Genomic DNA, 26,601 nt, shown 5'->3' on the forward strand with positions numbered 1-26,601 from the left:
GCCACTAAAATGGTTCAAAACATTAGACTCATCCATATCAAGCTTTTTATGGAACAACAAACCTGCAAGAATTAGTCTAAAAACTTTAAAATCTGCAAAAAGCTGTGGAGGCTTAGAATTACCTAACTTCCACAGTTACTTTCTTGCAAATAGATTACAATACATCTTACAATGGTTAAAAAATAATCCAGAAACCAACTCATGGTTAGACTTGGAACAGGCGTTATGTGGAAAGATCAACCTGTCTCAGCTACCATTTATTAGCCAAACAGTTAAAAAACAGGACTGTTTCCAAAGTATTAATATAAATGCCACTTTAACAGCCTGGTGGGAATTTCTCAAAATATCAAACTCGTCAATTCAACGTGCAAAATGACACCCATCTGGAACAACCTGGACATCCTTATAAACAAAAAAATGATACACTTCCCATCTTGGGAAGCTGGGGCATAACATTACAAGAGCACTTAATTATTGATGGAAGATTCATAACTCCCCAGGAACTACAAGACAAACATGGAATAAATAACTTCTTATAATATCAGCAACTTAAATCTATTATTACTAAAAGGTTAAATACCAAGACAACGATTTGACCGTTGACAATTTGACCATGTACCTCGTCTCTGCTCCTGCTCCTACACCTGGCTGTGGTTCCTGTCTCTGGCTCGACTTGCGCCTTTGACTGTCCCCCCCAACCACGGCTGGATGAAGCTCGACTGCTGGACTTTATATATGTAGTTGTAGATTTAGATAAGTTAATTCTTCTCTAAGAGTTCTGGTAAATCGCCTGTCCGTCCTGGGGGAAGATCCCTCCTTCATGTGGGCACCCCTGAGGTTTCTTCCTTTTTTCCGGAATCCAGTTTTTTAAGAGTTTTCCCTTTCCGCGAAAGGGGGTCTAAGGGCAGGGATGTCCAGTTTAGTTTAGTCAGTTTGTTAGTTCATTTTAGTATTTTCCTATTGAACTCTATGTATTCATGATCCTTTTGAGTTCATGTTTTACTTCGAAGCCCATCGAGACGACTGTTGTTGTGATTTTGGGCTATACAAATAAAATTGAATTGAATTGAATTGAATTTAAAGCCAACAGAAGTAGTTCCCTCTTTGATTAATTTTTCAATGAATAAAACTCTCTCCAAAATATACAAACTCTTATGCAACCTAGATAATACCATTTCAGATGCAGATGCGGATGCAGATTTGAGCATCAGCACAGATGAAAGCTTCTGGTCAGAAATGTGTCTAAACACCTTTAAACTGACAAAAAGTCCAAATTTGCAGCTTATCCAATAACCCAGTATATCACACATTTGTGAGCACTGTGACAGTAATTTACCCAACAGCTACATGCATGCACTATGGTTCTGCACACCTGTCCAGGCTCTCTGGCAGCAGGTATGTGCCGATCTATCAGTCTGGCTTAAGGTTTCAATCACAGCTTCACCGCCACTTTGCGTGCTTGGTGACATGAGTGCCATCGATATACAAGGAGGATTAGGCTCTATCATTTTCATAACTCTTTGCATTGCTAAAAAAACTATTTTAATAAATTGAAAAAAACAAGAAAAATATTAATGTAAGTCAATACAGAAATCTGCTGTTTGAACAAGTAACCTTGAAGGAATTCAGTCTCTCTGGTCTCGCATAGCTAACTCCATGACTTACGGGGAGGGGGGCCCAGTCGTCGCTGCTCCTTGTCTTTCTGGCGTGGTTCAGGGTGGGGGCCCGGGCCTTCCGGTGCCCGGTGGGGGGCGGTAGGGACTCCGTTAGTTGGGAGGTTGGGTCTGGGGCCTGGGTGGGGCGGGCTGGGCTCGGGTGTGTGTGTGTGGGGGGGGGGGGGGGGGTTGAGCGATGGCCTGCCTTGGGGGGTGATCTTTTTGCCTGTGCTGTAGGCGGGGGGGGGGGGGGGTCGGAGGGCCCTACTCGAGGGGGGGTTCCAGCGCACCTGCACCTGGGGCTGGGATCACTCCTTCCCTGACCCTTGGACGGGGTGGGGCAACCCTCTTGGGGCCTGCGGTCGCTCTGGGTGACTGGAGCAACATCCTCCAGCGAGAAACGGACATCAAGGGGCGGAGTCAATTGTCAAAGTCTGACAGGTCAATTGACAGGTCAATCTGACAGGTGACTCCGCCTCAGTCACACTCATCTGTTTTTAAAGACGTCACACACCACCACCTGATGACGACCCTGACGAAGGCAGCAGGTATTCCGCCATAACATATAAGGTACGACATGACAAAACAAACTGTCTGATAAAAAATAATTTAAAAACTCATTTTTAGAAACAGTTTGTTCAACATTTTGACTAAATATTTAGAAATCTATTTTACCTGATAGTTCAGTCTGCAGGTGATTGTTACTGATTTTCAGTTGATTCTTACTGGTTTTCAGTCTGTTCTTTTCCAAAGACACCAGCAGATCTGTAACAGAATCACTTTGATATAAATCAAAAGAAGATATTTCATGATTTCTGTAAGACATTGTTGTCATGGTAACAAAAAGATTACTGGTTGTGTTCATTTCTTCTGTATCTAAAAGGAAACTGACTAGACAAAAACAAATACTTTTAATACCACAGAAAGATAGAATGACCTAAAAACTGAATATTAGATGTCAGAAATAAAATGTTCAATTCTTACGGCGAGTCATGAGTCCAGCCAGAATCAGAAAACAGAAAACTCCCAGAGAAAACTTGAAAACTCTGAAACAGTTTCTTCTCTCAGCTTGAAGATTCTTCTGCTTCTGATTTCCTAAAAAGCAGATTTAGTTGATTTCCAGAATTCTATTCAAACCAAAGTCATGCATGCTACAATTTCTTCCTGACTGAACAGTATTGCAGCAATGTCTCTTTCTAGAAGGACAAAAAGGGAAGTTCTTTATTTGAACATGATGATTATTTAGAATCTACTTTTCCAAATGTCATTGTTTTACTAAATAATCCAAATATCAGAGAAATAACAGTGATTTGGTCCAAATGATCTGAGGTTGGTATGTAATAATATTGTAGTATTTAGTCTGAAGTTTTTCTGCTCACCAGTTTGTTGTAATCCATGATCAGAGTGCTGCTCTTCATCATCTAACATCTCCACTTCACTTTGTTCACTTCCATCTGGATGAAGATTTCTGCTAAATTTCACTCTCCAATCTGCTGCAGCTTCAGTTTGTGTGGACATCTTTAGAGATCAAACTAACTGAGCAGACTTCACTGTTTCCTGATGAAAGCAGTCAGCTCTGAACTGCAAACATTCAGGAAGTAGCAGCAGAACAAACTCCACTCATGTCATTCACTCTTTCATGCACTGATGCTGCAGAGAGACTCCCATTCAAATCAACTACAACCATTGGAAGAACTTCAACACAAACATTCAGTTACTATCAACTATATGTTTGAAAAGTCATTTACAACATGAATATATTCTATTTTATTTGTTTATTTTATTTTTTTCTTTCCTGACTCTACATGAGTTTCCTGTTGTCACCCAAAGACTAAAAGAAAAAAGTGTTACATCTGTCAGAAGTGCTAACTCTTTCAGTACCAGAGAAAACAAAGTTGATGACATTCAAATAACAGAAGTGACTTTAAGGTTTAACAGTGCAACATTATAAAAGAACAGAAGAACATCTGCGACCTGCATGACTAAGTAAATGAAACCATATAAATAAATAATGCTAGCCCTGGTCTGGGTGTCTGGCTGGATAGCCCGGGTGGAGTCCCCATATCTGCTATGCCGGTCGGGGGGGGGGGGGGGGGGGGGGGGGGGGGGGGGGGGGGGGGGGGTCGTGGTGTGGGAAAGGCTAGACACTCTCCCTCTTTTTACATTCAATCATCCACCTCTGCAGAACAGAAACACCCACCTGAGCACAGGTGTCAGCTCACCTTTACACATCTAGTTTTTGTGACTGCGAATGAAATGCAGACAAAGATGTGTTGGTTTGTGTGCATATGTGTGTGTAACTATAGTTGTGTTGAGTACATGTTGACAAGATTGTATGTGAAGATTTTTGGAACCAATAGGTATGTTTGTAACACCTGAGTATGTGTGTGGACAGGCCCCGCCCCTTTTGACTAACATGTACTTCAGACAGTAATAATGATAATCCTCCAGCATCTTGTTGTTAATGATTTTACCCCCCCCCCACACACACACACACACACACACACACACATACACACACACCACCACTACCAATTCTGTAATCATCCTCAGAACAGAACATGATTTTACCTTTGTGTGGTGTTTGGGTCTGTGGGACCCCTTTTCTATTTTTATTTATAGAAAATGACCCAAAAAATATAATTTTTAAAGCTAAAGTCATTTGTCTTGACTCAAGTTTCAAGAAGTTGATATAAATCACAGAATCCAGAGCCGGGATCCTTCATGTTTTCCAACCAACCTGCCTATAAAGCTCATTATTGGTTAAACACACCTGATTCCAGGTAATCAGCAGCAGATGAGACAGCATTTCTGAAAAACCAGCAGGAGGCCATACCTCCAGGCCTGGAGTTTGACCCCCCTGCTGTACACCCCCCCTACACATTCATATTACATACAGGCTGTTTGGGTCCACTGGACCAGAGGTTAAAACAGTCTGGACAGTGAATGTCCTGTGTGTCTTCACTCTGTCTTCCTCCTTTCTGAGGCTAAATATTTCTGAAAATAAATGTGAATTGTGTGAGGATGCACTTGGGTGTGTTAATACGTTTAGTTTAGGACATTTCTTTTATTTATTTCTTCTTCTCTGACTCTACTTGAGTTTCCTGTTCTCACTTAAAGACTAAAAACAGAAAAAGTGTTTCATCTGTCAGAGGTGCTAACTCTTTCAGGACCAGAGAAAACATCAGCAAAGTTAGTGAGAACAGAGACTGAGACCTTTTTGAACCTCATTCAACCAGTTTTCAGTTTGAGAATTTGAACCTGGAGTACAACCAGAGACTCAGAAGAACTGGAGAAAGCCTGGAAGGTGAAGGTGATAGTGGTTCCCATGGTAACCTCTAATCTGGAGTAGTGGCTACAGCAGATCATGGAAAAACCTCAGACATGTCAGTCCAGAAAAGGCAGTGCTTGAAACAGCTAAGATGCTGTGCAGGACCCTCAAGCTCCCAGAACCCCAGCTTCAATGCTCAGAAGCAGCAATGAAGTGTAAAAACACTACACCTCCAATGTCTTTCTTTTCTTTTTTTGTTGTTCCTAGTTTTCTATTAAATTGGACGGACAATTCCTAACTAAGAATAAATGGGTTTTTACAATAGCAAAGTATTAAAAAATCTCTTGCTGTGTGCACAGGAAATGTTACTTTTTCTATTACTTTAGGGAAGTTCTGTTCAGTTTTTTCCATCTCTTCAGTTTGACTCTAACAGGAAATGGTTTCTAATGAAATGTGCTGTTAACAGTTTGGTCATTTCTAGATCCATTCCTTCTGTTTCTAAGAAAGACGGCTGCAAATAGCAGCAGCAGCTCAGTTCATCTGCAGCTTTCTGCCAACAAGCTTGCTGCTTCAATTCCATCCTGTGACCTGCTTGTGGTGACACTTGCATGCCTCATAGGTCTTTGCTTGACATATGTAGGTGAGATCTACATTTCTCATGGAGAACATGCAGAACAAAGACTGTTGCATGCTCTGGAACTTTCAGTGCTGCCTGGTCTTTGAGTTGAAAACCCTTCAAGTTTCAGCATTTAAAGCAGGGGGGTCATAATCCAGGCCTGGAGGGCCGGTGTCCAACATGTTTTCCAACCAACCTGCCGTTGAAGCTCCTTATTGGCTAAACACACCTGATTCCAGGTCATCAGCAGCAGATGAGGCAGGATTTCTGGAAAACCAGCAGGAGGCCGGCCCCCCAGGCCTGGAGTTTGACAATAGAAACATCAATCTGCATGAAAGCTCTAGATTGGGCCCTCTTGTGGTTGCAGACAAAAGGTCCCCACCAAGAAGGGATTTACAAACTATATAGCAGCAGTTCTTTCAAACCAATGTTAATAGGCAAGGCAAGGCAAGTTTATTTGTATAGCACAATTTGTACACAAAGTAATTTAAGGTGCTTCACAAAACAGAAAAATGCATTAAAATCACAATACATCATAGAAATAATCAACGTGAAATTTACTTTAAGGCCGTTACAGTAGTCTAACCTACTGGAGACTAGGGCTGAAACGATTCCTCGAGTTACTCGAGTTACTCGATTACAAAAATTCCTCGAGGCAAAAACTCTGCCTCGAAGCCTATTGATTACAAAAAGAATCGATAGCTGCAGCCCTACTGGACACAAATGCATGAATAAGTCTCTCCAGGTCTGGCTTTGACACTATGTTTTTGATTTTGGCAATGTTTTTCAGATGGTAAAATGCTGCTGATGTTAAATCCAATATTTCCCTGGTAGTCGGTGTTGGACCTGAGACCAGGAGTTGGTTCTCCTGGTTCTGGGTAAATCTTTACCCGTCTGTTTTGGTGAAGAACCACCAGAAGACTTGCATGTGTCCAGCCTGCAGGAGATGAAGGCAGAAATCAGCTTCACTAGATCCTATCTGGATTTCAGATCCAAGTCTCACTGCTTTAATCTGCTGAAAGACCGGTTTAGTTGGGGTTTGGATCTCCCTTTAAACTCAGGTCTGAGTCTTTTTGTTCTCATCTTGGTTGAGCAATACTGCCCTCTAATGAGCAGCGTTTAGAACTACATGCTTGATCCTCTTCAGTCTTGGTTGAACTTCTGAGAGCATCTTAGAAATGAAAGGAGTCAAAATTCTTGACATCATCCAGCCGTTCAGACATGGACGGTCTGACGATACAGCATGAAAACAGCTGTTTGACTGTTTTCTATTGTTTTAGTGACAAAGCATGGAAGCTTTCAATTCTTTTCAAGTGTCTGGGAACTAGACAGGACATAAAACATGAGGGAAAGAAAATCAAATATAAACAACTCAACTAATTATTTTAGTTTTTACTTTTTGATTTTAATTTTATTTATTTATTTTCCATTAGATTTGGATTCAGCTGCTACAAATCTACTTTCATAAAAACTTGGATTAACAGTGGAAGTTTCTGTTATTTTAAAGGGGCTGATCTATTTGTCTTTCAATCTCATAATTTCACGTCACAATCATTTTATGAAGTATCAACATTTTTACCTTTAAATTACTTTGTTAAATTATGTTAAACAAAAAATTTCGCTTCCTGTCTTTTCCTATCAGGTTGTGAGGATTGTTCTGCTGAAGCTGGTTTAGTCTGTTCTGTTTCTTGGTTTGGATCATGTTCTGTCTTGAGTTGTCTCCTGTCGTCACACCAGGTTCATGTTGATGATCATCCACAGCTGTTTTAATTTCTGTTCATGACCCCCCCACAGTATATTAGTGTCTGGTTTTTAGCTCATCTGCTTCTTCAAGCTTTTCTTGCTCCTTTGGTTCTGTTGGGTCAAAGTTTCTGTGAGTTTCTGACTCCAAGGCTGGTCTCCTGCATACTGGGTCCTACAGCAGCAGTTCCTGACATCAGACATGAGGAGCTTCATATCTGGGACTTTCTGTCTTTCTGTGACTCATGTTTTCCACCTGCTGTCAGTCTGGATGCTGATGGATGGAACTGTTTTCAGATCCTGATTATTGCAGAAATCTCGATTTAACTTTACAGCTTTAAAACTTTAAAGACAAAGTAAACGCTTGCTTCTTTTTCTCTCTTAAAAAAACAATTATTTGTTAGTAGAGAAGCAGTTTGAGAAAATGTAAAAGAAACAAGAGAACCAAACAGGCTAAAAAGTGTCTAAAATGAAGCAAAAATAAAACGTAATGATCATTGTAATGTAGGACTTTAGGGTTTGTAAAAAGTGTTTAATCTGGAGGAGTGGCTACAGCAGATGATGGAAAAACCTCAGACATGTCAGTCCAGAAAAGGCAGTGCTAGGAACAGCTAAGATGCTGTGCAGGACCCTCAAGCTCCCAGGCCTCTGGGAGAGAACCCCAGCTTGGAGGAGAAGCAACCTGCAGATGTATTGAAACATCCATTTACTGGATATCTATTTCTATCCAGTCTCACACACATGTAAATGATGCCATTAGAATGATTCTGAATCATAAACAGACATATTTGCATATTAGGTTTTTCTTATATTTAGTTTTTGCCAAATATAAATGAACAAAATAAACAGCTGTGTCAAAGAAAAATCAGTAATTTAATACATTTTTCAAAAATAATGCAGAGACTCTAAACAGAACCAGGAATAAATTCAGACAAAAGACACTTTTCCATCATATATTCTTTTATTACTCCATCAAAATCAGGAGAAAATAAAGAAAAATGTTCCAAATATTGACTTCCCTTTCTAGATATAACTTTTCAGTTGACCTTATGGAAGCTGTTTGTTATTTGCTACAGACCAAACCTGAGTCTGAACTGTTGCTCTAAGTTAGCTCGTTTTCATGTCATTTATTACAGTTTCCTGTTTATCTGAGTCATTTTTTTTTTTTTTTAACCTTGTCCTGTCCAACAGCTGGGCAGGCAGATGAGAGCTGAGGGGCTCTTGTGTTGGACATATTTTACTTTAACAAGAGGGGTTATTAATCTTCAGACAAACCAAAGGTATGTCTGAATAAACCCCTTTTGTAATTGAGGCCAAACTTTATTAATTTCAATCATGTTTGAAAATCTTTAGTGTTGGACCGGACGGAAAAGGAAAGAGGGGAAGAAGAGAGAGGGACGTTAGAGAGAGAGAGAGGGGGGGGGGGGGTTAGGAGGGTGATAATAGGAGGGGAAGGGGGATGAGACAACGAAGCAGCATAAAGAATCAAGTTTACTGGTTGTTTATCGTTACGGTAAGGTTAAAACGTAGTACAAAAAGGGTGGGGCCTGTCCACACACACACTCAAATGTTATCAACACACGTGCTAGCTGCAAAAATGTCCACATGTCAACGTGTACACAAAACAGATAGTGTTCACACGCATACTTATGCCTTAAAATCAACTAGTGTGAAATATTTCATTCATTCTATCACGCAAACTATTAGTGCAAAGGTGAGATAACACCTGTGCTCAGGTGAGTGTTTATGTTCTTCTAAAATGGATGGTGGAATGTGAAAAGAAGGAGGAGGAGCGCCCAGCCACCCCCACACCCAGACTCCCACCGCAGCAGCATCGGAAGCCGAAGCCCCCCCAACGCCAGGCAGGGAACAACCGCCCCCCGGGCGACCAAATCCGCCACCCAGGCCAGGGCCAGCAGGACCGCCGCGAGTCCCCCAGAGCCAGAGAGCAGGGAGGCACGGAGGGAAAGAGAGCGCCGCCCCAGCCCAACCAGGAGAGCAGCCCCCCCGCCGCTCCGGGAGAGCCCAACGCAGGGCCCCACCGGAGAAAGGCGCCCACAGCCCCAGACGAGCACCCCATCACCACCCAGGAGTTCCGGGCACCCCCCCGCCCCAACCCCAGGTACGAGCCAGGACCCCCCAAGGGAGACCCGCTCCGCACTCCAGGCAGCCACGCACCCGGCCCACGGTTGGTCCAGGGAGGAGCAAGGCAGGGGCCCGCCGACCCCGCCCAGGAGGGGGGCACCCCGGGGAAAGAGGCGGCCCACAAAGGCTGTTGTAAACATGGCCCGACCAGGCTCAGGCCACAGTTGGAAATTTGGCGGGGCACAGCGCTCAGGGGCAAGGACCAGGAACCACCCCCCAGGGACACGAACACCCCCGGCTCAGGTGTATTGTGAACCCCCTCCCCGCAAGGAGAGAGCGCCTCCGGGCCCAGGAAACCGGCACCCAAGGGACACGGCCGCTGTTGCCAAGGCCCCTTACCCCCCACCAGGGAAGGGGTAGGGGACAGATGGTCCTAGGTCCCACCTTCCTTGCAAAATGTGTGTGCGTGTGTTTGAGAGGATGTGTGTGTGCATGTGTGTGTGTGACTTTATGTTGGGATGTATATATTGAGGGGGGAGGGGTGTGTGCACTAAGGGGGGTGCAGTTAAAATTGGCGGGTAGGGCACTAAGGGGACATCTCCTGATTACTCACAGTGATGTCCCCTCACCCTCCCCACCAAGGGGCCCTAAATGTCTAAGGTGCGGTTAAAATTGGCGGGTAGGGTGCCAGGAGGACATCTGCTGCTTGCTGCAGCTTTTAATTTCTTAAATAAAAAATAAAAATTGGTGTGTATTTATTCATATTTAAGGGGAATCAGACTTGAAATATTGGATTGGACGACTATACATTAGGACTTAAACACTGTCCATATAACCTAACCTGACAGAATCAAATTTAAAAGGATTTATGCTGGAGGAACAAGCAAACATATGTTTTCTATGCAACTGTAATTGTCACTTTAAAAAGTTGTCATGACTAAATAATGAGTTATTTAATGTTAAGGAGTATTTACGTTTATTTTCCATTACATTTAGGTCCATGCATAAGTTATATCTGGCCCTTTGAGGACAGCCACTATGCTGATGTGGCCCTCAGTGAAAATGAGTTTGACACTCACTGTCCTAATGTATAGTCACCCAATCCGATAGTTCAAGTCCAATTCCCCATAGATATGAATAAATACACAACAATTTTTATGTTTTATTTTAAGAAATTAAAAACTTTTATGCTCTCGTGGGCCACATAAAATGACCTTGCGGGCCTTGAGTTTGACACACGTGGATTAAAGCAATGGATGGTTCTCTGGATTGAAAAACTGAGGAAAAAGCAGAACTTTCTGCCACCCTTCATAAGGTCCTCCTTTACCAGAAAGTTGCACGATTTCTGTCACAACTGATCCGGTAAGAAGGCGTTGACCATCGGAATGCGGACGGAGCATCACAGGCCCCACTTTCTTTGAGACTGCTTTGTCCAGAGGGAAAAAAGACGCTAAAGAAACTTCAAAGTATTGTGTAAATAATATGAAGACTGGGTGTATTGGGTGGTGGTGTTGTTGTAACTATGTGTATATTTCAATATATCATAGTTAACTGGAAAACCTCATTGTGTTGAAGTTGTTTTGTATAAATAAAGAAAAAGAAACAAGCACATACAGTTAAAGAAGGAAATCCCTGATTTATTTTTTCGTACTTACTCTCATTTAATGCTGAGTATTACACATTACTAAACAGTTAAATCAATGCAAAGATCAGAAACAGAAAGATCTAGAATTGTTTTTCTCACAGATCCAGTATTTCTGGTTGTGTCCTATATTCAGTTGGGTCCATTTCCCATCAGCACTTAAGGACACGGCATGGAAGGCATTGTACGGATCTTCAGAAAACATCTCATCCCAGAACCTGTGATAAAACATTCTGTTTACCTCTGGTCTAAATTCAGTTCATAAACTGGTCTAAATTATGATGTTACAAACATTTTCTGTATTTTTTAAAGGATTTCAAACATTTACAATCAGGCTAAGTCATAAAGAATGAATTTAGTAACGTTGTAAAATAAAAAAAGGCTTACGTTTCTGTCAGTGGTGATGCATCCACCCATTTCCATTCAGATTTATGTCTCTGGAATGACCCTTCAGCAATCGGACCAATCCAGGATTCTGCTTTTGGTTTCAATGTAGAAACAAACTCCTATAAATAAAAGAAAATGTTCTTCTTAATACATTCTCTCCATCTTGGTTTCCTTTCACACTAAATGTCCAGTAAAAAAATGTCTGGTCTTTAGGATTCATCTGTTCTGGATAATTGTCCTAAAACTGAGAGAAAGTTCATCTGAGGAACAAAATCTGACTTTCTGCAGATTTCTGTTCATTTAGTTTTTGCTTCTTGTTTTGTCTTCAGGGCCAACAGTCCATTTCTACTGAATCCCAGTTTAGCCTATTTGGAATTGAAGACATTAGAAGTGGGAAAAAGAGTTTCTGTGTTCCATCACAACGTTTATTTGAAATGTTGCTGAAAGACAAACATGAAATCTGAGTTGTTGAGGAGAATTTCAGCTTGAATCCATCAGCATCCAGACAACAGCAGCACACATACAGGTGGAGAATCCAAGACACAAGAAGCTGGAAGGAACTAGTGTGAACACACCCACCTGTTCCTCTTTGCTGTTCACCACCACCAGATCAAATCCTTTTTCCCAACAGAAACTCCTGCTGTCAATCCAATATTTCCTCTCAGTAGATTTATAGTAGCAGCTGCATCCAAATATCCTCCATCCATCAGGACACCATTTCCCTTCAAAGACTGATATACAAAAATCCTGCAAGGTTTACTTTCTGGTTTCATCTGTATTTTCTACTAAAACTTTCAAGTTCAGTTTAAAGGTAAACATGATCCAAACAAACTGATATCATCCATTAGTTTTCAGTCTTTTCTCACCTTCAATCTGATTTTTCAGCTGTTTTATTTCATCCCAAAGAGTTTTGTTGATGCCTGAAAGACAGTAGAAATCCATTTATTAATGATTTGCTCTTAAATGAACAATCACATGGCCTTCAACAGATACCAAGCAGTCTTCATTTTAGTGGGGGGGTTGGTCATGATGCAGCGGTGGAGGAGTTTAGGCAGGTTTGATTCCCAATCTGCCTGCACATGTGTTCAAGTGTCCTTTGGTAAAACACTTAGCTTCATGTTTTGCTGTCATGGTGAAGAGGACCTGGCTGCAGACATCAACGTCCAGAACCAGAAGTCCTGGGCCAGAACTGGAATGACCCCCACATCACCCAAAATAACTTTATTTCAACTGGTAACCCTAACAGTTTTAATTTTACCATTTTAAACTTCACTGAAAGTTTTTTCTACAATTCTAAAACCTTTTGGGTTACAGTGAGGGTAAGTTGTATAATTTCTGCTTCCTCAAATGACGTGAGGAATCATCTTGTCTGCAGGTTCCTCTTTCCATGGGTGCATGAAATTGTGTATAAATGGATGAAAGGAGTCAAATCTGTAAAAATAGTGGTTCTAGAAGGAAACTGGAAAATATTTGTATTGTTGGGAGCATTTCATCTAAAAAGTGAGGGTGAGGGTGTTCTACCTATACTCAACTGTGCTCATCAGTGTACCTGTCTGTCATCAGCTGATTGGGAGACAATTTCAGACTAAACGTTCCTGATTGCATCATCTACAATCAGTATTTATGTGGTGGGATCCATGTTGTGGTACTTTGTCAAACCAGAGGATCCTGAGAGGGAGTTGTGTTACTTTTACAACCATTCAGTTGTAAACATTAGGCTCTCCTGACCAATCCCTCCTTGCAAAGCAACACAACTATTTCCAGCAATTTAGATTCTGTCTGGGCCGAGGCTAGATGACTTTCAGCCAATCAGTAGAAATAATTCGGGATCCTGTGTAGATTTTGGATTTTCAATACCTGCTAGTCTTCATATAGGTCACAGTTGTAGTTCATCTTATTGCATTAAATCAAATCTGAGCTAAAAAAGACTTTTGGAAAACAAGTATTTCATGCTGGACTTAGGCTGGATATCAACCTTAAGTAGTCTGGATAAATTCCACCACATGCTGGAAATCAGCTAACTTTAACTGTAGTCCATTCAGGAGGATCTATGTGTTACACCCTTGAAAATCGACAGTACTTTGTCTTCTTTTTGACAACTTAATTCATCCCGGACTGTGTATATTCTAATGTTTTGCACTTTCTTCTGAGGCAGCCAGAGCAAGGAAAGAAACGTGATGGCATGCACATCAAAGTGCATCTCAATTCTGCACATGCGCACATTGCAAACACGGAGACACTGCTGTATTATCAAAATAAAAGAGTATAGTAAATAACTAAAAAAAGAAATGTTTCTCACATGCTTAATGAATCATGCCTTAATCAAATTAAATAAACGTAGAATAATCTGGCTGCAATATCCTCCCCCACAAAAATAAAAAAATGTGGTAAAAATTCTATTCTACTGCGTAACATTATAAACAACACATAAAACCACTGTGCAAACTAGACGGGTAAGTTGACAAATGCATGACCACATTAAGTATTGGGTCGTTTCTTCCACTCTCTTCAGCATTTGTCTGCCTCTTTGTCCTTCTCATTGCAATAATAAAGGACTGTCTATATGTCCATTGATATTAAAGAATGATTGGTCCATAGAAGTATTGGTGGGCCCCCCAAAATCTTCACAAAAGGGACAAGGAAATTACCTGTTTACACCCATCATTATATTTTTAAGACCATGCATTAATTTTTTTCACCAACTTTGCTTACATTACTCACTTTAAATCTCTACTCGGCACCCTTATTATAGCCCATATCTGGATTAATGTGTCCAGAAAATCTGCAGCATTGTTATCTAGGTGCCTAATCATCGACATTCGGGCTATCTCTCTAACTGAACTGTAAAATCTGTTGGACAAAAGCTGTAACACTGGACAAGCTGTTAAGATGACCCATTTACTTTACTATTATAAATTTAGTATTTGTTTTCATGAAAAGGATACATGAGGGGTGATGGTCTGATGTAGGGGTCAAGGTTGCCTTCTGAGGATGCCCTCACACTGGATGAAAAACTCTTCAGCAGTTGCACTGTTGGTTGACCAAGATGATCATATGTGTAGATCCTTTTGAGCTGTCTGACCCTTGTTGATCTCCCTCTCCATGCTCTAACATCCTCTTCATCTTCAAGCATGTCAACTGGTTCGCCACCAACTGCCTCAACCTCTTCTGTTACTGGGGGTCTTTCTTCCTCTTTTTCTTCCTTATTATTTTCAGGCATTTGAATCTTCTCAGCCGTTTCAACAAGCATGTCATCTTCAGGATGAAATTCTTCTGCATCTGCGTTGAGAGGAAAATCATTTGGCCTTGCACGTGTCAACATGTGATACTCATCTTCACTGGAACTGCTTGCATCAGTTTAGTAATTATCACGGGTCAATCGAAGATGTTGTGTTGACCTCTTGGGTTTTTCATTGATGGATTTCTCTTCCAGATTCTTCCACTAGATAGGGACATGGTATTAGAAGATTTCTGTGTAGCACTCGTTCCCTTCCCTCTCTATGCAGGGGTTTGATGACATATACTGGGCTGTCAGGGCTTTTCCTTCCACTGACTACATAAATTCCATATTAACAATAATAAATACCTCTCTGGAAATGGGTTACGTGCCACAGTCCTTTAAATATGCAGTTGTTAAACCTCTTCAGAAAAATCCCAGTATGGATTCTAGCAACTTGGCCATCCATAGACCAATATCAAACCTCCCTTTTATTTCTAAAATCCTAGAAAGAGTTGTAGTTAAGCAGCTTTACTGCCACCTTGACACTATCGACCACAATATTTTAGTCCATAGATTAGAGCATGACATAGGGATCAGAGGATCTGCTCTCCAATTGTCCCTCTTTCCTTCTCCCCTCCTGGAGAGGGGTAGTGCTTCTAGATTCCAGTTGGCTCATCTGTGATCCTGTACCTGACCGTGTACCTCGTCTCTGGCTCGCCTCTACTACTGCTCCTACACCTGGCTGTGGATCCTGTCTCCGGCTCGACTGGCGCCCCTGACTGTCCCCCCAACTCCGGCTGGATGAAGCTCGTTTGCTGGTCTTTAAATATATAGTTTTAGAGTTACATGAGTTAGTTCTTCTCTATGAGATTTGGTAAATCGCCTGTCCGTCCTGGGGGATGATCCCTTCTTCATGTGGACACCTCTAAGGTTTCTTCGTTTTTTCTGGAATCTGTTTTTTTTAGGAGTTTTTCCTTTTTTTTTTTTTTTTTTTTTCACTTATTATTAATCTTCAGACAAACCAAAGGTATGTCTGAATAAACCCCTTTTGTAATTGAGGCCAAACTTTATTAATTTCGATCATGTTTGAAAATCTTTGGTGTTGGACCGGACGGAAAAGGAAAGAAGGGAAGAAGAGAGGGATGTTAGAGAGGGGGGGGGGTTGGAGGGTGATAATAGGAGGGGGGATAAGACCATGAAGCAGCATAAAGCAACAAGTTTACTGGTTGTTTATCATTACGGTAAGGTTCAAATGTAGTACAAAAAGGGCGAGGCCTGTCCACACACACACTCAAATGTTATAAACACACCTGCTAGCTGCAAAAATTTCCACATGTCAACATGTACACAAAACAGATAGTGTTCACAAAACAGTTTGTTAGTTCAATTTAGTATTTTTCTATTGATTTCTATGTATTCATGATCCTTTTGATTTTATGTTTTACTTCTTCAATTACCTATAAAGCCCATCGAGACGACTGTTGTTGTGAATTTGGGCTATACAAATAAAATTGAATTGGATTGAATAAATTGTATCCTCCCAGAAATTTTGCAGCTTTCCAGGGCCTCCTCTTGGTGTGAGGTTTCTAACCAGGACATAGTCACCTGGTTTAGGAGTGGAGCTCCATACACGTTTGTTGTAATTTTGCTGCCCTCTTTTAGAACTTTTGTATGTGCCCTGGCAATAGCATAGGCTTCTTGCATAGTCTTTCGCCATTTCTCTGCAAAGCCGGAATGTGTTTGGGTCCCCTTTTCGAAAACAAAAGGTCCACTGGCAATGTTGGTTCATGCCCAAAGAGAAGGATGAAAGGAGAAAAGCCTGTAGCTTCATGCAGTGTGGAGTTGTAAGCATGGACGACTTTGCTGAGATGTTCTTTCCACCTAGATATCTGTGTCTCCTCCAGTGTGCGCATCATACCAAGCAGTGTTCTGTTAAAGCCCGCTGCAGGATTAGCTTGAGGATAGTGAGAAGAGGTGTGAAATTGGTGGATACCACAGCTTGCAGCTTTTGGAGAAGGTGATTTCAAATTATTTTCCTTGATCATGGTGGATCTTTGATGCGAATCCAAATCTCATGGTGAAATCATCAAAGACTTTTTTAGCTGCTGTCCTCCCAGTTTTATCTCTAGTTGCATATGCTTGGGCATATTTTGTGAAGTGATCCACAACAAGAAGAATGTATTCTTCACCTCCCTTACTTTTTTCCAGGTGTAAGTAGTCGATGGATATTTCAAATGGTGCAGAGGTCTCAATGCTTTGGATTGGTGTTCCAATTATGCGTTTGGGTCTCTTTCTTTTTATGTAGCGGCACACTTGTCTCATCTTGGGCCAGTAGAAACGTTCTCTGGCGAGTGCAATCATCCTGTCTGTACCTAAATGACCCCTCTCCTCATGCAGGTGTTGATAAATGGTGGGTTTCAGGGACTCTGGCACAGCCAGCTGTGATCTTGTTGCTGTTTCCCTTCTGAGGATTCCATCTTCATCAATTTGCAGGCAGGGCCAGTCTCTTAAGAGTTGTCTAACACCTTGTGTCTCTGTCATTTATATTTTATGTTGGACTGTGTTCTTTTGAGACTCAAAACTCTTCTCACTGTTTGGTCTGCATTTTGGTATGCTTTCAAGTCTTTCGCTGAAATAGGCTGGATGGACCCAGACGTGTCGCTTTCCTATGGTAGTGCATCTGTATTGCAGGTGAAAGCCGAAATCCAGTCCACATAACCTGTTCGTCTTGCTTCCAACGCTTTTCTGATGGATTCAGTGACATCCTGTTGACACTCAACTGTGCACTCTTGGATGATCTTCTTGATAGACTTTGGTCTGCGAGACAAAAAATCTGCATGTCCATTAGCTGACCCTGGCCTATACCGAATAATAAATCTATAATCTGACAACTTTTACTTTTAAACATATTGTAGCGGACTGAGTTGAATTGGGTGCATCAAGCAGAGATGCTGATTGGCCCTCAGTTCTGTTGCGCAGCCTGTCATTGGGAAATTTGGACCAATGGAGTTCAGGTATGGGCCGAATAAGGGAAATAGGAGGGCTGTTGCGGCAGTGAGGGAATAAAAAGTTGGGAGAAGCGCTCTCGGTTAAGTCTCCGTGCCTCAGTGTGGGAAAGGGACACTACATTTTTGTGTTGCTCTTTCGAAATTACAGTTACATATGTGGCGTTTATGGCTCTCTTGGCCAAAAACGTTCCCGACCCCTGTTCTAGATCCATTGGCAATGACTCTGAGTACGCCATCTTGTCATTGTTACAGAACCGCACCCAGGCCTTCTTCTGACGCATCCACATGCAGGATGAAAGTTTTTTTTCCAAATCAGTGTATGCCATAATTGATGGGTTGGTCAGCTGGTCAAAAAATCACAGGCTTTTTCCTGTGATTTTTCTTTAACTCTGACTTGGGTTTTGCCAAAAGTTTTTAGAGCGGTGCTGCAATTCTGGAGAAGTCTGGGATGTAGGCTCTGTAGTAACCTAGGAAACCCACGAGCTTTCTCACTTCTTGAACTGTGGTTGGTTTCTTGTGTCTGAGGGCTCGCACTGCTTCCACTTCTTTGGGGTTCATTTGGTATCCTTCAGCAAAGATCAACCGGCCCACATAACAGAACTCACGCTTGAAAAAGTCACAATTTTTTGGCCTTAACTTGATGCCACACTGCTTTTGTCGCTGCAGGAGTTGCCTTACATCTTTAATATGTTGCTCAAAACTGATACTGAACACAAGTACATTATCCAGATAGGGGACACAGATTTCCTCTCTAAGGTCTCTCAGGCATCCTTCCATGTAGCGCTGAACAGCAGCTGGTGCTTTGGTGAGTCAAAATGGGATTCTAACCCATTCGTAAAGTCCCCATGGTGCTATGAATACAGTTCAGGGTCTACTTTTCACACTCATGAAGCCCTGGTGATGAGCCTTTCCCCGATCCAGAACTGTGAACCAGGAATTACCTCCTAGGTTTTCCAGGATCTCTTGTATACTTGGAGTTGGGTGTTTATGCAGCAGTCTTTAATCAATGCATAACCGAAGACTTCCATTTTTTTTTCCCTGACACATACCGCAGGTGATGAACATGAGGAGCAGGATTTCTGGATCCAGCCTCGGTTAAGCAGATCTTGGAGATGTGCCTTTACTTCCTGGTAGAGGTGTTTGGGGATTGCATTGCACGTCTTCTGCACCGGGACATTCTCTTCCAGGTGAATGTTCATCTCCAAGTCTTTAATCAGTCCTGTGTCCCACTCTTCCTTTGCAAACACATCATACTCATCTCTGAGCAGTTTTATTACCTGCAGCTGTTGTTCTTCCGGCAGATGGCTTAAGTCTACTGGCGGATTCCAAGACTCTTTCTGCGGTAGATGGTCGGTTTGATCTGCTCCAGTTGTGGCACAGCTGTCTCGTGATGCAGATTTTTGATCCTCCAGGGGCTTTGTCTCCAGTGGGTAGACTGCATCAACAGCATACAACCACCCCAGTGTGGTTCGGCCACAGAGAGAGATATCAGAATCAGTTGTGTTTTCAACAGTAACTATTATTCTTCTATCTTGCTGGGGCACCTGAATCACTTGTTCTCTGATAATTAGCCCTGTAGGCGTGGTGCCTCTTGATTTGGTTCAAATGCAAAATGTGGCCCATTTATGGTGTCTTTATGCAACAGACCACATTCCACCTCCATCCCCTTATTTTTAGGGATAATTATTGGGTGCCTGCCGAGCCTTGCTGTCATGGAACTGTTTTCCTGTTTCTGTTTTTTTAGAATAGATAAGACAGCTTTAGCAGTTTTTCGCCCCACCTCCAAAGCAGAAGAACGTTTTTTCACCATCTGACTAGAAAACGTTTGACCTCCAGGTTTTTCATTAGTCAGAGCCAATTCTTCTATAGTATTACATTAAACCCAATGATGGGGCGTTCAAGGTCACCTGGAACTACCAAAATTGGAACCAGCACTGGTTTGTCACTAATTCCACACACAGCATTTTGCGACAGGGTGAAATCAACTCCAATCCACTCTTCATATGGAATTTTAGTTCTATTGGCAGCTGAGAGATATAATGCTCCTTCTTCAAGCAATTCTTCAACTGGTTTCACCTCAGTGTCTGGAAGGTATGTTGTTTTTTTCCAGTGTGCTCCCACAATTGATACTTGTGACCCTGTGTCCCACAGCACAGGGTGTCAACGCCACCAAGGGAGGCTCAGACTATACAACTCTTCCCTACTAGCTTGGCTGTTTGTTGCTGCTTACCATTAAGGGGTGTTCTCTGGTTCAATTTTTTATTTGTAGCCCAACATCACAACAACAGTCGTGGTTGAGCTCCTCCACATGGCTTATCTTCACTCCAGCATGTGATTGAATTTTGATCTTGTTGGTGGAAGCTGCAACAATTTTGGTGCGACAACCAGCTGCCCAATGATCTGTCCTTCCAGATGTAACAGTGGTTGCATCTTCCTTTTTGGTTGGTCACTTGGCACTGTTGACACTTTTTGTTTATCCTTGTTTGGCTTCCAGCTTCGTTGATCGCTCATTTTTACTTTTCGTGGTCTTGGACACTGATTTAAACTTTGCGAGGAGAGATTCTTAATGGCTTCACATATAGCTTTGTTGCTTTGAACAACCTTTTTCATCAGTGTCTCACGTTTCGTTGTTTCAGTCTGTTTGTTCTTCTTCTTTGCCTCTTGTGGCCGAATGTTTTCATCAAGATAGCTGTTCTCATCACCCACAGCTGCAACCTTAACCATTCTTGGTTTAAATGTTGTTGAAAGCTTGTTCCTTGTTTCCCCTTCTAGGCTATATGCAACTGTCATTCTTTCCACAAGTACCTCATCCATTACCAGTGGGTTTTGCAGATATGGTTTTAAATCAGCTCGGATTGTGTCATGTTGAAGACCAGTAATGATTGTTTGAAGGAACTGATTTTTGATTAATTCTGAACTGTATTTCAATCCAGACTCAGCTCTTTCTGAGGCAAATAGAACTTGCTGTCTTAAATCCATGGCTCGGACCAAAAACTGAATTGGAGTTTCTTTGGATTTTTGCACTGCACGAGTGAGTGGTAAAGTTCTGTGGCATCTGTTTCAATGTAATGTTTCCACAATATTTGTCTGAAGGTGTGTAGGGTCAAATCCACTCTGCTCTCTATGTAGCTTTTTAGTTTTGTCCCTGGGGAAATGGCTTGAATGATGGCCTCCACAACTTCTCCTTCATCGTATCCCTTTTTCAGAGATCTTTGAACTTGTCTTTCCAGACTGGCATAACCTAATTTATGTTTGGTTCTCCAATCTATCCTTTAATTTCCAGATCATTCCTGTAAAATGGGTGGACAAATATTCAGTAATGGTAACTGTTTCATTTGACCCTGGGACAGACATCTTTTTCTGCACGTTTGGATGCAGTGCCATTTTCTGCCACGGGATGGTGCTAAGACGCAGTTTTCTTTGAATGAAACTCAGTGCTCTTGTCTTTTTCTTTTAGCTCATCAATCTTGTCATTAAATGCAAGTAGCAAAGACATTCCCTCATCTTCAAGTGATGTTACTTCTTCAGTTTTTATTAACTGCAGGATTTGTCTCGCTGACAGGAACCCCAAGTGACTGACAGGCTTCGTTTAACTCCGGCACAGACAACGTCATTAGCTTTTCCTCTATTTTGTCATAGACACTCTCCCATGTAGCTGACATCTTTACATTGGTAGACATGGTCGCGGAGTCTTTATCTTTGCCGTTTTCGTTTTTGCAAAACAACGTTGAACGCTTAAGCAGCCTAAGCTAGTCCAGTTGGCATCATGGGGGTAACTCACGTGTCTTTTTGAATGGGCCTTGTTGCAGAAAGCACTCCTACCGGGCGGAAACACCAAATTTATGTTGCACCCTTGAAAATAGACAGGACTTCGTCTTCTTTTTGGCGACTTTATTGACTCCGGACTATGTATATTGTAATCTTTTTTACTTGTTTCAGAGGCAGCAAGAAAAGAAATGTGATGGCATACACATCAAACCGCACCTCAATTCTGCACATGCGCACAGTGCAAACATGGAGACACCACTGTATTTTCAAAATAGGAGTATGGTAAAAACGGTGATAACTAAAAAAATGAAATGTTTCTCAGATCTTTTATGGGCCATGTCTTAATTATTAGAATTTTCTGGCTACAATATATGCAGGGAAACAGGTTCAAAACCAGACTTTAAATGAAGGAAAAGGGTTTAGAATTGTGGTGTTAATGGTTCTCTGATATTCTCGTCTTAGTTTGTTCTTCAGCTCCTTAACAGAATGAATCTGATCATTTGCAGTCGTGCTTTGACTCCAGACAGTCTGAAAGTCTGTGTTCAATATTGGAATGATAATATTGTTTCTGATCAAATTGTTGCTTTTCTCCTCACATAGACAGAGGTGGAGACACAATTGTGTTTCTGTTGGATCAAAGGTTTTGTGTCTTCATGAGTGATAAAGGCGTCTCAGTCATAGTCTGGATGTCAGCAGAGAACCTTTGAACTCATTAGAAAACATGAACAAAGAACAAATATGCAACATTTGGAAAAGGAAAAGTTTGAACATCAATATGAACATCTGATAAACCTTTTGGCAAACAGGTGTTCTGCCTTCAAGACCAGCTGTTCCACTGATTTTATATTTTAACTTAATCCATAAATAACTGTTCTTCTTTATTAAATGAACAAACATCACTGAACTGCAGGCTTCCTGTGACGTCATTTCCGAGTGAGCTTTTTCCAGTGTTAGTCGTGTTTGACTGCTGCTTTCTTGTTTGGCATTAGCCTGACTACTATTGCTTACTTTAAGTGTTATCTGGTTTAATATTCACATTCACATCTAGCATCTTTTAGTAGCGAATACACTCATATCAAACCTCCCCTTTATTTCTAAAATCCTAGAAAGAGTTGTTGTTAAGCAGCTTCACTGCCACCTACAGGACAACAGCCACTTTGAAGACTTTCAGTCGGGGTTTAGACCCCATCACAGTACAGAAACTGCACTAGTTAGAGTCTCTAATGACTGGTTATTGGCCTCAGAAAAGGGTCTACTTTCTATTCTGGTCCTGTTAGACCTCAGTGCAGCCTTTGACACTATCGACCACAGTATTTTACTCCAAACATTAGAGCAGGACATAGGGATCAGAGGATCTGCTCTCCAGTGGTTCAACCATGTTTAAAAATCTTTGGTGTTGGACCGGACAGAAAAGGAAGAAGGGAAGAAGAGAGAGGGATGTTAGAGGGGGGGGGGGGGGGGTTAGGAGGGTGATAATAGGAGGGGAGGGGGGATAAGACAATGAAGCAGCATAAAGCAACACGTTTACTGGTTGTTTATCATTACGGTAAGGTTCAAATGTAGTACAAAAAGGGCGAGGCCTGTCCACACACACACTCAAATGTTATAAACACACCTGCTAGCTGCAAAAATGTCCACCTGTCGACATGTACACAAAACAGATAGTGTTCACACACGCATACTTATGCCTTAAAACCAACTAGTGTGAAATATTTCAGTCATTCAGTCATGCAAAATGTTAGTGCAAAGGTGAGCTAACACCTGTGCTCAGGTGAGTGTTTATGTTCTTCTAAAATGGATGGAGGAATGTGTAAAGAAGGAAGGAGAGTAAAATAAATAAATCTGATCTCTAAACATCCTCCGTGTCTTCAATGCAATGTAATGAGACACACACAGACAGAAATGTAAGGAATCTGCTGTAACTCCAACTATTGCTCACATCCGTGTTTATGAAGCTAGGAGCTAAGTCCGGTAGGCGAAACAGCAATCTGTGTTTATGAATGACTTATTACGAACATAATTACTTTGTTCGCACAAATTAATTAATGTGTGGGAACGGAATATTATTTTGTGGGAACAAGATACTATTTTGTTCGCACAACTTAATTATTTCGAGGGAACAAAATAATATTTCTTGTGGGAAAAGAATATTATTTAGTGTGAACAAGATATTAATTTGTGGGAATGAGATATATTTTATTTTTTTAATGTCAGGACATGGGCTCTGTACTCCGCCACCGTATTTCTGACCTTCATTTTAATCTTTCAGCTGCTTCATTTCATCCTGAAATAGACTGTTGCCTGTCAAAGTTGTATCAAAACCTGAAAACTAAAAATCTAAGTCGGGTATAAATGGTTCTTCTTCTATTGGATCAGTTTTGGTAAAGAACTGTTATGATAGATGTGTGAAACCAGGATCACTGTGGTCTTTTCTGTCTCCCTGTTTAAAACACTCCATGTGAGGTTGAACTCAAACAAGTTTAAATAAAAGCGGATCAAACAAAAAAAATAGAAATAGTTTGTTCAACATTTTGACTAAACATTTATAAATCTGTTTTACCTGAAAGTTCAGTCTGCAGGGGATTGTTACTGTTTTTCAGTCTGTTGTTCTCCAAAGACACAAATACATCTGTAACAGAATCACTTTGATATGAATCAAATAAGTTATTTCTTGACTTTTGTAAGACATTGTTGTCATGGTAACAATATGATTACCGTTAGTGTTTTTTTCCTTACTGTATCTTAAAGAAAACTGACTTAAAAAAAACAAATATTTTAAAAACCACAAAAATATAGAATTACCTAAAAACTGAATATTAGATGTCAGAAATAAAATGTCCAATTCTTACTGCGAGTCATGAGTCCAGCCAGAATCAGAAAACAGAAAACTCCCAGAGAAAACTTGAAAACTCTGAAACAGTTTCTTCTCTCAGCTTGAAGATTCTTCTGCTTCTGATTTTCTAAAAAGCAGATTTAGTTTATTTCCAGAATTCTATTCAAACCGTTGTCATGCATGCTACAATTTCTTCCTGACTGAACAGTATTGCAGCAATGTCTCTTTCTAGAAGGACAAAAAGTGAAGTTCTTTATTTGAACATGATGATTATTTAGAATCTACATTTCCAAATGTCTTTGTTTTACTAAATAATCCAAATATCAGAGAAATAACAGTGATTTGGTCCAAATGATCTGAGGTTGGTATGAAATAATATTGTAGTATTTAGTCTGAAGTTTTTCTGCTCACCAGTTTGTTGTAATCCATGATCAGAGTGCTGCTCTTCATCATCTAACATCTCCACCTCACTTTGTTCTCTTCCATCTGGATGAAGATTTCTGCTAAATTTCCCTCTCCAATCTGCTGCAGCTTCAGTTTGTGTGGACATCTTTAGAGATCAAACTAACTGAGCAGACTTCACTGTTTCCTGATGAAAGCAGTCAGCTCTGAACTGCAAACATTCAGGAAGTAGCAGCAGAACAAACTCCACTCATGTCATTCACTCTTTCATGCACTGATGCTGCAGAGAGACTCCCATTCAATTCAATACAACCACTGGAAGAACTTCAATACAAAGATTCATTTAAAATAAACTATATGTTTGAACAGTCACTAAAATGATGAAATGTTCAGATACATCTTGAGGAAGTGTCAGCATTAAGGAAATAAATCTGGTTCACTGTGTGGTTTGTGGTATGACAAATAGTAGAAACACAACAGAGCAAAAAAAGGAGAAAAACAAGAAAGAGTTTCAGTTTTTAACAACTTTCAAAGACAACCAGTGAAATAAAATGACTAAAGATGATAAAGTAATTAAGGTTTACTAGCAAAGAGTATTCCTACACAACACATTATTTACAGGGGAAGTTTTAACAGGAAAAACAAACAAAAAGAATGATTCATTTTTAATTTATTTTTTCTAGAAGTAATTATTGTAACATGTACATGTGAGATCTATGATTTTGGGGAAAGGCTCATGGTTGATTAATTGAGAAGTTAAACTTTGTGTTCAGTTTTTTCCATCTCTTCAGTTTGACTCTAACAAGAAATGGATTCTAATGAAATGTGCTGTTAACAGTTTGGTCATTTCTAGATCCACTCCTTCTGTTTCTAAGAAATACGGCTGCAAATAGCAGCAGCAGCTCAGTTCATCTGCAGCTTTCTGCCAACAAGCTTGCTGCTTCAATTCCATTCTGTGACCTGCTTGTGGTGACACTAGCATGCCACATCGGTCTTTGCTGGGTGTAGGTGAGATCTACATTTCTCACGGTGAACATGCAGAACGAAGACTGTTGCATGCTCTGGAACTTGGCTATTCAGTGCTGCCTGGTCTTTGAGTTGAAAAACCTTCAAGTTGCAGCATTTAAAGCAGGGGGGTCATAATCCAGGCCTGGAGGGGTCAGTGTCCAACATGTTTTCCAACCAACCTGCCGTTGAAGCTCCTTATTGGCTAAACACACCTGATCCAGGTCATCAGCAGCAGATGAGGCAGCATTTCTGGAAAACCAGCAGGAGGCCGGCCCTCCAGGCCTGGAGTTCGACAAAAGAAACATCAATCTGCATGAAAGCTCTGGATGGGGCCTCTTGTGGTTGCATACAATAGGTCCCCACTAATAAGTAATTTAATAACTTTATAGCAGCAGTTCTTTCAAACCAGTGTTAATATTTCCCTGGTAGTCGGTGTTGGACCTGAGACCAGGAGTTGGTTCTCCTGGTTCTGGGTAAATCTTTACCCGTCTGTTTTGGTGAAGAACCACCAGAAGACTTGCATGTGTCCAGCCTGCAGGAGATGAAGGCAGAAATCAGCTTCACTAGATCCTATCTGGATTCAGATCCAAGTCTCACTGCTTTAATCTGCTGAAAGGCCGGTTTAGTTGGGGTTTGGATCTCCCTTTAAACTCAGGTCTGAGTCTTTTTGTTCTCATCTTGGTTGAGCAATACTGCCCTCTAATGAGCAGCGTTTAGAACTACATGCTTGATCCTCTTCAGTCTTGGTTGAACTTCTGAGAAAATCTTAGAAGTGAAAGGTGTTAAACATTGCTTTCCAAAGGGGAGCAAAAGCACACACTGGGACACAGTCTGCAGTCAGAACATACAATCAATTGTTTATTGGTGCAGGTGCAGTTTAAATAGGCAGTGACACGGCATGACCACAGGGAAAACACCTGAGAAGAATTCTCAATTATTGGGAGCACACCCATTGGACAATCAACC

The 26,601-nt window shown here is 41.2% G+C and overlaps 2 protein-coding genes across 5 annotated transcripts in view; both read right to left on the reverse strand.

Moving 5' to 3' along the window:
• The window catches only part of LOC111946279 (CD209 antigen-like protein E), a 33,861-nt gene extending 30,539 nt beyond the window's left edge, over positions 1-3,322 (reverse strand). For all 4 annotated transcript variants that reach the window (XR_002874109.1, XM_023959760.1, XM_023959759.1 and 1 more), the window contains exons 1-3: positions 3,035-3,322; positions 2,640-2,750; positions 2,331-2,420 (exon numbers count right to left, since the gene is read on the reverse strand). Coding sequence is in view for 3 of the 4 variants with exons in the window: in XM_023959760.1 (XP_023815528.1) it covers positions 2,331-2,420; positions 2,640-2,750; positions 3,035-3,173 (340 nt within the window). In the remaining variant the exon portion in view is untranslated. The remainder of the gene's footprint in view (positions 1-2,330; positions 2,421-2,639; positions 2,751-3,034) is intronic.
• Positions 3,323-11,003: 7,681 nt separating this feature from the next.
• LOC111946274 (CD209 antigen-like protein E) lies at positions 11,004-24,957 on the reverse strand. The gene is made up of 7 exons (XM_011480671.2): positions 24,637-24,957; positions 24,242-24,352; positions 23,953-24,021; positions 12,263-12,316; positions 11,976-12,127; positions 11,397-11,515; positions 11,004-11,227 (listed from the first exon to the last, which is right to left on the reverse strand). Exons 1-7 carry the CDS (start codon positions 24,773-24,775, stop codon positions 11,077-11,079), a joined length of 795 nt encoding a protein of 264 aa, XP_011478973.1. The 5' UTR covers positions 24,776-24,957; the 3' UTR covers positions 11,004-11,076.
• Positions 24,958-26,601: the final 1,644 nt, after the last annotated feature.

Source organism: Oryzias latipes, chromosome 11, assembly GCF_002234675.1.
Source record: "Oryzias latipes chromosome 11, ASM223467v1".
In the NCBI taxonomy this organism is placed as follows: domain Eukaryota; kingdom Metazoa; phylum Chordata; class Actinopteri; order Beloniformes; family Adrianichthyidae; genus Oryzias; species Oryzias latipes.